We start from the raw sequence: 10643 nt of genomic DNA on the forward strand, positions 1-10643 counted from the left end.
TGTTAATAACAGTATGGCCTATGTGAGCAGAGTCTGACTTAATCCACATCCAAATCCAAATCACGAAACCAGAGCTCCAGATAACTTTTTGAGCAATTGAGTTTTTATTCTTGGTTTTCTATTTTAATTGTGATATTACATTTTTCATTGGGTAACAAATACTTTTTCACTCATCTTTTCATCACTCTATTGGGTTTTTCCAAAAATATGTGAACATTTTAAGACTTAAAAAGAAATGAAATAATGTTTTAGAAGTATGTAACTGTTTTAAATATATAGGTTTGACTCATAAAGTAAAATAGCTCTCACTTGTGTTTCGGGAAATTAGCTCCTTTGTACGCATGCTGAAAAAGCTTCATTGGGTATTTACGCGAGCTGTTTTTATACATTGGAGTTTTTCATTTAATGCATGCGTTTCTGTACGCAAGTTAATTGAAAGTAATTTGGTTTTGAATATGGGGGGGGGTATTTTACGCAAATACTCTGCTTATCTGCATGATCTGTAGCTCTGGGAAACTTCTCAATATGATGAAGCTTACAACATAGAGATTACAAAGCTGTGCCAGTCAGATACAGCAAAAAGAGAGAAGAAATATACCAGTTACAAATATAGTACAAACTAACTCTCGATATATAGATATATATATGAAGTAGAATCAACAGAATCTCATGATTTCTCCATTGATAGAGTATGTGGAAGTGTAAAGAGGATTCTAGCACATTTGTTTTTTTGTCTGTGGTACTGGTGATGTTGGGTATACAAAACATTTTAAAGTTTCGTTTTGTCACCTACATTGACACAGGCTACCTTGAGGTATCTTGCAAAGCAGAAAGTTCCTCCAGAACTATTATTTGTCTAAAACAGGTGTAATCTCAATGACTTCCAAAAGCTTACAGTTATCACAAAGGCAACTGTTTCCAGCAGAGCAGCCACTAGTAGTCAATGCTGATGTCCTGCCATGGTGAGAAGGCCCCCACTTGAGAGGTTAAAGTTGTGTTGGTTTACCCGTGTAAGAGGCAACCAAGCGAGTTGCTTTAAATACACTGCAAACCAAACACAGCCCATGTCTGGTTAGATTCCCAGACAGCCTTCACTGGCCTAACACTCTCCACAATGGTAGAAACTTACATTTATAGGCGACTAGTCCTTATAATGATAACATATAGCAAAACCCCCTCAAAAATAGCAAATTTCTACTAGTCCTTATGATACCGTAACTAGTGGTCAGTTTGGCAAGGACTAAAGGACTAGTGTTAAAACTGCCTCCAAGTTTTTGTGTTGTTTCAGAAATGAAAATGATTTCTCGAATCTAGACCTTAGCCCTAATCAAGAATAAACATGTATGGCAGTATTGGGCTGCATTCCCATGCTAACTCGGCTGCCCTGGGAATGGCTGCACTCTTGATCGCCTATTATCCACGAGGATTCCATACAATGTTTCCCTGAAGAAGATTTCCAATTCCATTGTTAACTTGGGTCTGATGTGTGGTGCGTCTGATCTCCTGTCTAGTATCTGGTCAGGTTACTGTGGCATCGTATAAGCTTCCAAAAACACCATGCAAATCCTGATTATATTTACCATCTGGAAGCGAAACCCTCTTCACCTGCATCTGGTTATGTTTACGGAGTACAGAAACAGCATCTCACATGCATATATCATTTTGGCTTCGGTTTGCTCAAACGTATCAGTACATGCAATCTAGTAAATCATATCAATCAAATTCAGAGATTCATGAATATTCATAGTAACTCCAGAGAGATAATAACTTCATGTCTATTATAATAAGTTTTCAGGATTACTAATTATCAAGTTCTCACAGATGAGGTAGTTATATATATTGGCTGAGCAGTGATAAATATATGTATATGGCTGTTTCTTCTGATTTGTGTGGGTGAATTGTGACACAAATCTCATGATCTTTCAATTGGGTAGCCTCAGGCAAATTAGGATATGGGACAAGTATTAATTTGTAGTTGGTTATATTTTACAGTATGTATGTCATGACAGCCATTAGCTTTCATTATCAGATTATACTGTATTTATTCAGTTATTTCTAACTGATCATGCTGACAAGGCTCAATATCAAACTCACAATATATATCAATGTTTCAACTTCCCTGTATTAGACATTAGAATGTCAATGACAATGGCATGGATAAAACGATAATTAGAATAATTTCCCTTTGAAAATGATATGTATATTTTAACTAAAATACATTTTATACATTGTTGATTACATAAAACCAATGATACTCCTTGTTGTGAATTATGTACTTTTGAAAAAATAAACAGGAAACCATACGTTTTGGTTTGGTTTGTTGTTTAACGCCGCACTCAGCAATATTCCAGCTATATGACAATGGTCTATAAATAATCGCATCTGGACCAGACAATCCAGTGATAGATATCATGAGCATCGATCCACGCAATTGGGATACGATGACATGCATCAACCAAGGCAGAGAGCCTGACAACCCGATCCCGTTAGTTGCTTTTATGACAAGCATAGTCGCCTTTTACGGCAAGCATGGGTTACTGAAGAGCTATTCTACCCCAGCTCTTCACGGGTCGGAAACCATATGGACCAGCTTTATGCACAGTATGAATTCACAAAATACATCGGCGGATACAAAAGTTGATCACAGTATTATTAATCTCAAAGGAACAAAATGGGGCAACTATGTTAATAAATGATTATCAACTAGGTCATGGTGAAATGACATTCTCTAAGTTGGATGGATCAAAAGCATTCTTCTTGTTGACACATTTAACTTGCAAAGGGCACATCTTTATGAGTGCCTGCAGGCACGCTTACACAAGAAATACACACTCCTATCACTGGATATCTTCCAAAACCACTCACTTTGAACGGTTTTGTTCCTGGTCACATATTTTTAAATACATAACCATTGTATTGAAATTGAAAGAAATATTATACTCAAAAAATACACGCGCTGGGGTTTCATATATGTCAAATTTCATCGACTTTCTGGAGAAAAAAAATGGGAAAGCAACAAAAAATGTTTCCTGGTTCTTCTCAGCAGGATTAATCACCCTTGATTTGAATACCCTGCAGCGCTGAACTGGCTGCATCTAGCAAGGCATCGTTAGATGAGCTACGATACAGGAAGTCATGATATGTATCACGATATGAGTATTATCACTCAGGCCTATCTTATATGTATTGGAATTCGCCTCAAAACAACATGTAACAAGCACAAAACCAAACATGATAATCCAGTACATACATGTACTGCTGAATTCTTCCTCACAGATCATTAATGAAAGTTACTCAACAGTACAACCAACAATATTCCAGATACATCACAGCAACCTGTACACAATTTTGAGTCAGACAGAGGTCATTGATCTCATGAGCAAAGGTCCAAACTCCTGGTGTACAATGACACACAATCCGCCAGATCACGTGTAACATGTAACCACCATGACAACCCAATCCCAAGACTTATGAAAAGCATGAGCAACCTTCAAAATTCTCACTACTTCGCTAAATTCTCACTACTTCGCTAAATTCACTCTAGTTCGCTTGCACGAGACTACTAAATTGTGCTGAGGAAAAGTAAGAATCGAATGAGGGCAGTCTTCATGTACTAGTAGCATTTGCAGCCAGGGCCCTGTTCCACAAAGCGATCATAGCGCTAAGATGATCGTAACTCCCATACTTTAACATAGACTTACGACAGACTTAGCGCTAAGATCGCTTTGTGGAACGCGGCCCTGGTCTATAATTCTGAACCAATTCTCAATGCTTCAGATTTGCTACAAATTGGAAATGATTAAAACTGACAGAAAATGTAAACAGTAAACATTTTGTTTTGTACAAGCAGGACTAGCTACAAACTCTGAGGACATGGGAAACAAAGTTTACACTTATCCTCTGGACCAGTTTACAAATAATTTAAAATTCTAAGGAATTATGGAAGACCTATTCTTGCCTGAAATCTACTTGTCCAAAAATGTCTGACATAAAAAATCCTAAAACCAAGGACATATGGTTGTTGCTAATACATTAATCGCTAACCCAATAAAGGCCAAGTGTTCGGTTTTCTTGGTAGTATTAGCAAACTTGTTGATGGCTCAATTTCTACATCGATTAAAATGTTTGTTCTTTAACGCCACACTCAGCAATATTCCAGCTCTATGACGGGCGGTCTGTAAATAATCAAGTCTGGACAAGACAATCCAGTGATTAATATCATGAGCATCGATCCACGCAATTGGGATTGATGACATACATCAACCAAGTAAGCGAGCCTGACCACCCAATCTCATTAGTCGCCTCTTACGACAAGCATAGTCGCCTTTTATGGAAAGCATGGGTTGCTGAAGACCTATTCTACCCCAGATCTTCACCGGATGCTGTCATGTAAATTGTAAGCATATATTCATTTCTTTCCAAGCACTGTAGCCCAGTGCATATAACAGGAGACAAAGGACAAATAGATTTACTTTTTATCACCACACATTTAACATTTGTATAATCCTTTTAGTGATATAGACGATAAATCATAACAATTCACCTAGGACTGATTGACATGTCTACAATGAAACGTACACCTATATATATTTCCGAAAACCTGTCAGGCGTGTTTAACTATAGTACATCAACATCTGAATGTATATTCCACAGAGACGTGTAATACTGGTGTATATACCATTCATGTGGAAATGCAATACAAAACTTGACATTCAAGCAACAACAACAAATATAATACACATGCAATAGTCAAGCACACCTTTCAACAGTCCCGACATTTTCCGGGGTCAGTGTAGACTTATAACGGCACATATGTACCATGTGAGACATTGTTCAAGTTAGGTTCCACACCTGTGGTAACTTATACACAAATAGCTAACTCAAATTACTTCCAAAGACTTCGGAGCACAAGCAAATGCTAAACTCTCGTTGCACATGTTATTCTAGCCTGAACTGACCTAAATGTAGATTTTTTTCACCATTCACTGTTTAGAATATTATTTTTTTCAAATAAAATCAACAAAAGCTTCTATCCATCATGCATGGGGGTTTGATAAAGAAAATTACCCTTTAAGTTCACTGCAGCCTGATTTAGATAGTCAATAATAAAAAGTGTGTTGGATTTGTGTTATCCTCTAATCGAGACCATCAATAAACGACTTATTACTAAATCATGTAAATATTTGGACTGTTGTGCACATTTCTCTCTAAATGAAAATATTTAAAAAGGTTTAAACATAAACTTTATCATTGTATATGATTTGTTTACTTTTAAATTTCGAGAGCACTACCAGACTTATCTTAATTATTGAATTTGATGTTGCTATGGTTTTTAGCATGTCCACTTAACATGCTTAAGCCTATGTTAAAAAAATGCAATATCAAGGTTTTCAATAATAAATATATTTTAACATTTTTGACAAATGTTATATTTGGGATAACACTTTCTTAGTCAAGTACAGATTCTCATACTTTTTTTAAAAGTTTTCTTTGACATTTTTGTTTAATATATTCCAATTTCATTCTCAAATTCATGCTTGGCAATGTATGACTAAGATTAGAACTCAGGATCTACCTTGAATGAGATAAATCATGTAATTTAAATCTTATGGGGATAAACATGAAACACCTTACATAGAAACTGAAATCATCATGATCATACACCACTGTGCCCAATATGAAATAAAATTAGATTTGACATATGATATTAAATATGGACTTGATACATACACATGATACAGACTTAATCTGATATTATACAAAAAGTAATGTAAATTAAATCAAAAGTGTGTTATTGAAATGAACCCAGTAACATATATTACTTAAAATCAATTAACAAAATTATATCTATTATCATAGATAATTTCAACAATGTGATACAGCGGTGGTACAAACTGATGCTTGAGTCATCCCAAACATGGAATTTGTAACTTTATTTCTTGCCAAAAACATTCAATGCTCAAAATAAACAATGCAGCACTGAATTTGGTTGAAATAGTATCATTGTTAGGGACAGAAATGTATTTTTTCAACTTCGCCAAGGGGCACTCCTTAAGGTGTTCAGATGTGTTCTTTTAGAATTAAAGTGCTCCAACAAGAAGAAACACTTTTTGGCCCATGTTCAAGTTAAATAAGCAGCTGTAACTAAGACAGTTACTGTAGTAACTGTCAATATATAATCAACTTATTAATCGCCAGGTTTATTGTGTGAATGATACAGTGCATTAAGCATTAAGTCATCGATTTCCATGTGATTGTTCAAAAGTACAGTTATCACTTGTTACAAATAAACAATGCCATAAAAAATCTTTCTTGCAAAAAGGTTATTTCTAAGTGTGCCCTTTAGGCACCAGGAAATGATTTCTGTGGTGTCACTGCAATAATAACTGTGCCACAGCACTCTAATACAGGAACCTTGAATTATTGTCTTGCCTTGTATATCATTGTCTCAGACCTATATATATATGTGCCATGATGTGTATAATAATGAACACATACTGCTCTTTGCTGTTTTAACAATGGTGTTATTATCAAGATATCCTAAGCTCTGGGAACCTGTAGCAATGGTTGTGCAACTGTGGCATTATTTACTCTGGATTTGAAAAACAGGAAAAAGAAAATTCCTTATCCTTGTAAAAACATTGAAACTGGTGGAATTCAATCAACATCGAAGTTCATTCAATTATCTGTAATCAATATGCAACAAACTATATGGTGTATCTGTGACAGATACAGTGTTACCTCAACCATGAAATAAACAAATAATTGAGTCAATTCAATCCTCTGCAATCAACATGCAATATACAACTATCTGGACTGTCAGACTTTAAGACAACTGAGAAATGGCTAAAATTTCATTTCACTGACATTTGTTATCAATGACACACTACTTGGATCTTATCAAGTGTATGCTCACTGCAAATTCAGCAACGAGCAAAGCTCAATCATAAATTCAGAAAATTAACTCCTTACTCAAGTAGTGACCAAGTGAATGTTTAACTCCATTTTCAGTCATGTTGAAAAGTTACCTGTCCTAGCCTCAGGGCAAGTTCAGCTTCAAATCCATGACAACCATAAGGAATTACCTAGCAACATACTGACAGAATAGTACTGTCCTATGTGCTTTGAACTATGTACAAAATGATTTTTACTTAGACTTTATCATTTTGGGCCCAGTAAATATTCAAAACTCGAGAGATGATTTAAGGCCTACATCTGTCTAGGCTCCATGCACCACCAGGCCCTTTAAATAATGTTAACAAGATCTTATCGTGATCATATTGACATTTAAAAGTTCACTGAGTCAAAAAGGACTAGTAAACAACCTAAAACAAGGAGTGTTCCTTAAGATGTCGTCGCACAACACTTTCAACGCTTATGACAGCTGACCTTTGACATGAGTTGCATGCATTTGACATCTTACCTTGTAAACTTGGCCATAAGTACCGTTTCCAACCACTTCAATCAAATCAAATATCCCCGCAGGTTCCTGAAACAATACAATTGATGGAATAGTTCATCTTCAACAAAATTCCACACTTTTAAACACCAACATCGCCATGAGTGACTTGAACCAATCCCTATTTATTCTTTGTTTTGACTAGGAGAGATGCACGATGTACGAAAATGATGGCAAAACATTTCTGTCTGGGCGGTATCAAATCAAGTTAATTCATATTTGACCCCATGGTTTGTTAGATGCGTGGTTCAGAATAAATATAGACTAGTATGGATTAAATCAGAATTGACACATACCCGTAAACTGGTAAGATCTATGTCGTCCAAACTGACATTTACTGACGATGTGGTCGCCATTTTGGACTCTCAATCAGCATGAGAACACGGTTTCCTCCCTGTCTCGAGCGGTATATCCCTCAGAATATGGCTCCACGCACCGGAAAGTTCCTAGAAACAAACAATCAACTACACATATCTCGACTACAGTCAATTGCAATGATGCTACTCTGTTAATAATCCGTCAATTCGAGGAGGAAACACACATATCAAGATATATTTGGCGTATACACTCAGCTGAGAGTGCGGCGCAATGCATGCTGGGACGTTGATCAGACGAGAGTTGGGCTGTCTTCCTGACTCATACCGGCTCACGCTGTTATTATGTGCACTTCCCATTCTTCGTGTAAATATGTATATAAAGTTATTTAACATCGATATTGTAACAGACGCATAATGTTCCCATTGGTTTTTACTTGATAGTATGTCGATAAACAGATTAAAGTTAAATTGATTCATGCAAGATTGGATCTTTCAGTTTTGAGGCCTATGTAAAATGTGCCCCAAATCATCCAATCTTGTTTCATGTATTTGCATAGTCTACATCTACGTTGAATAACGACCTACAAGCAAAATTAATACAGAAAATATCCCTAAAAAGGAAATACCTTATATCATGTGAGTTAAATTTGAATAAAATTCAAACAATTCAGTATCAAGTGTATATATCCAGACGAGTATGCATAGGCAGTATGATGACGTCACGTATATTATTATTACTTATATTATTACATATAACCAATTGATGAATGGTTTTGCACACGATATCCACTATGCATTCATTTAACCCTATATTTTGTCCTCAGCAACCCATGCTTATCGTAAAATACGACTAACGGAATCGGGTGGTCATGATCTGGCTCGTCATCGTATCGCAATTGCGTGCATCGATGCTCATGGTATCAATTACTGGATTGTCTGGTCCAGACTCGATTATTTACAGATCGCTGTCATGTAGCTGGAATATTGCTGCGTGCGGCGTTAAAAACAAACAAAACCCAAATTATTAGTAATGCTTTTAGCAAGTTTAGTGTAAAGCAAATCCCCAACACAATATATTCAGTTGGCAAGCACCTGCAACATCTATGGGATGACGTCACAAACTAACGGATGACGTCATTTAAAAAAATCTGACGTCAAACAATGTGCATTGTTCTTACGCGTCAAACACGAGGCATTCATTGCTCGTTTGTTTGATGAATCGGGGTAAAGATACCTATGTCATCTACTTGAAATTATGTTTGAGAACAACTTTGACAGTTTCAAATCACATACTTATTACAGGTCCAAGTTTAAATTTCGGGACCGATCGATAGAGACAGGTCTGGAGACAAATCAACGGCTTCCACGTTTCAGTTAAAAAACGGCGAAGACTCCGAAGAGTGTTTTACTTTGCTCTTTGCAGATGCCAATTTGGTGTGGCGTTGTCCTGGGTCTATACACAAATGTATCTCTAATAGTTAGAAATATATGAAAGTTCGACGGAAGATGAATCAGATCGTCAACTTTCGTAAGTTTTGCTATTAGACTTAGCAATATTTTACCACCGCTTCAGTCATTTAAAAGGTTCTTCCACACTAAACTATTAATCATAGTACAATAAGCGCTATCATTTTTCTCGACAAATTACAGTGTTGAAATAGTGCACCTCGACGTTTGCAGCCATTATTTTCACATGAGATGGCAGATATGAATATTACCTCTATGAATGTTGCTACTGAAACACTCGAGAACGGTTCCTTGTAACATCGGAGCCAAATGGCAAATCTCATCATTATTGTTCGTTGTTTAACACCACAGTCGCCAATATTCCAGCTACATGACAACGTCCTGTAAATAATCAAGTCCAAACGATGCAGTGATTGATGTCATGAGCAACGATCCACGTCATCAACCAAGTCACAGAGCCTGACCACCCGATCAAGTTGGTCGCCTCTTATGACATACGGTACCTATAAATGCAGGGGACTTATATTCTTTCCCAGAATTCGCACATTTATCGATGTCTTGTTAAGGGCTGCTATATGTAGGTGTACATTAGAAGTTGTCAACCGATCTCGGGGGTTATAGTGAGTTAGTGAGTGAGTTGGGTTTAACGCCGCTTTTAACAATATTCCAGTTATATCGCGGCGTGTCAGCTTAATGTGGGAGGAAAGCCCGAAGTGATGCAGGTCTCAGACGTTTACCACTTCGGTGAAACCCACGAGCACGGGTATGGTGATGACAAACCTAGAAACATAATCGGGGCGAACCGGGATTCGAACCCACAATCATAGGTTTCTGGCGTGTCAAGGGGACGCAACTCTGCACAGCGAATCGCGGCGCCTTAGACGACTGGGCCACCCGTGCCCCCCTCGGGGGTTATATGGTGCATAAGGCTCACACACAGTGTACGTCACATCACATGCCCCGAGGGATCGGTCGACCACGAATTTATCTCACCGACATTAATTCATACAGCCCCGGAATATATGTCAAAAACTTCATTGAATAAAAGGCTCTGGTTCAGCCATGAGGACAGGTAGCAGACGACGCAAACGAACTGAGTTACTTCCCTTTACCCAATGCACTCAGATAAACATCTTTTCAACTCAACGCTATTTATTCGAGATATGCAAGTTACCCACGATATGCTCCGATTGATTTCTCAGTGGGCTACATGGAAATGCCTGCCCGCCCCTTAACCAATCAGAAGATATTGTTTTAATGTAAGGTGAGAAAATGACCGATGTCCATTACGTGTTCAAACAGCACGACGGGCTATCGGTAGTTTCAATCGGAGTAATAAAATGAAGAAAATACGTTTATCCCTCTAACACATGTTTTCATCATAACACGTTCATAATTGT

General features: G+C 37.2%; 1 protein-coding gene across 11 annotated transcripts in view; it reads right to left on the bottom strand.

Moving 5' to 3' along the window:
• Positions 1–8063, bottom strand: part of LOC124116946 (misshapen-like kinase 1) — a 182296-nt gene extending 174233 nt beyond the window's left edge. For 10 of the 11 annotated variants that reach the window (XM_046478596.2, XM_046478592.2, XM_046478595.2 and 7 more), the window contains exons 1-2: positions 7756–8063; positions 7424–7489 (exon numbers count right to left, since the gene is read on the bottom strand). In XM_046478596.2, coding sequence (XP_046334552.1) covers positions 7424–7489; positions 7756–7815 — 126 coding nt within the window. In that variant the 5' untranslated portion in view covers positions 7816–8063. The remainder of the gene's footprint in view (positions 1–7423; positions 7490–7755) is intronic. The other variant, XM_046478597.2, reaches the window with a different exon arrangement.
• Positions 8064–10643: the final 2580 nt, after the last annotated feature.

Source organism: Haliotis rufescens, unplaced genomic scaffold, assembly GCF_023055435.1.
Source record: "Haliotis rufescens isolate VD_foot unplaced genomic scaffold, xgHalRufe1.0.p SCAF_9, whole genome shotgun sequence".
Lineage (NCBI taxonomy): Eukaryota > Metazoa > Mollusca > Gastropoda > Lepetellida > Haliotidae > Haliotis > Haliotis rufescens.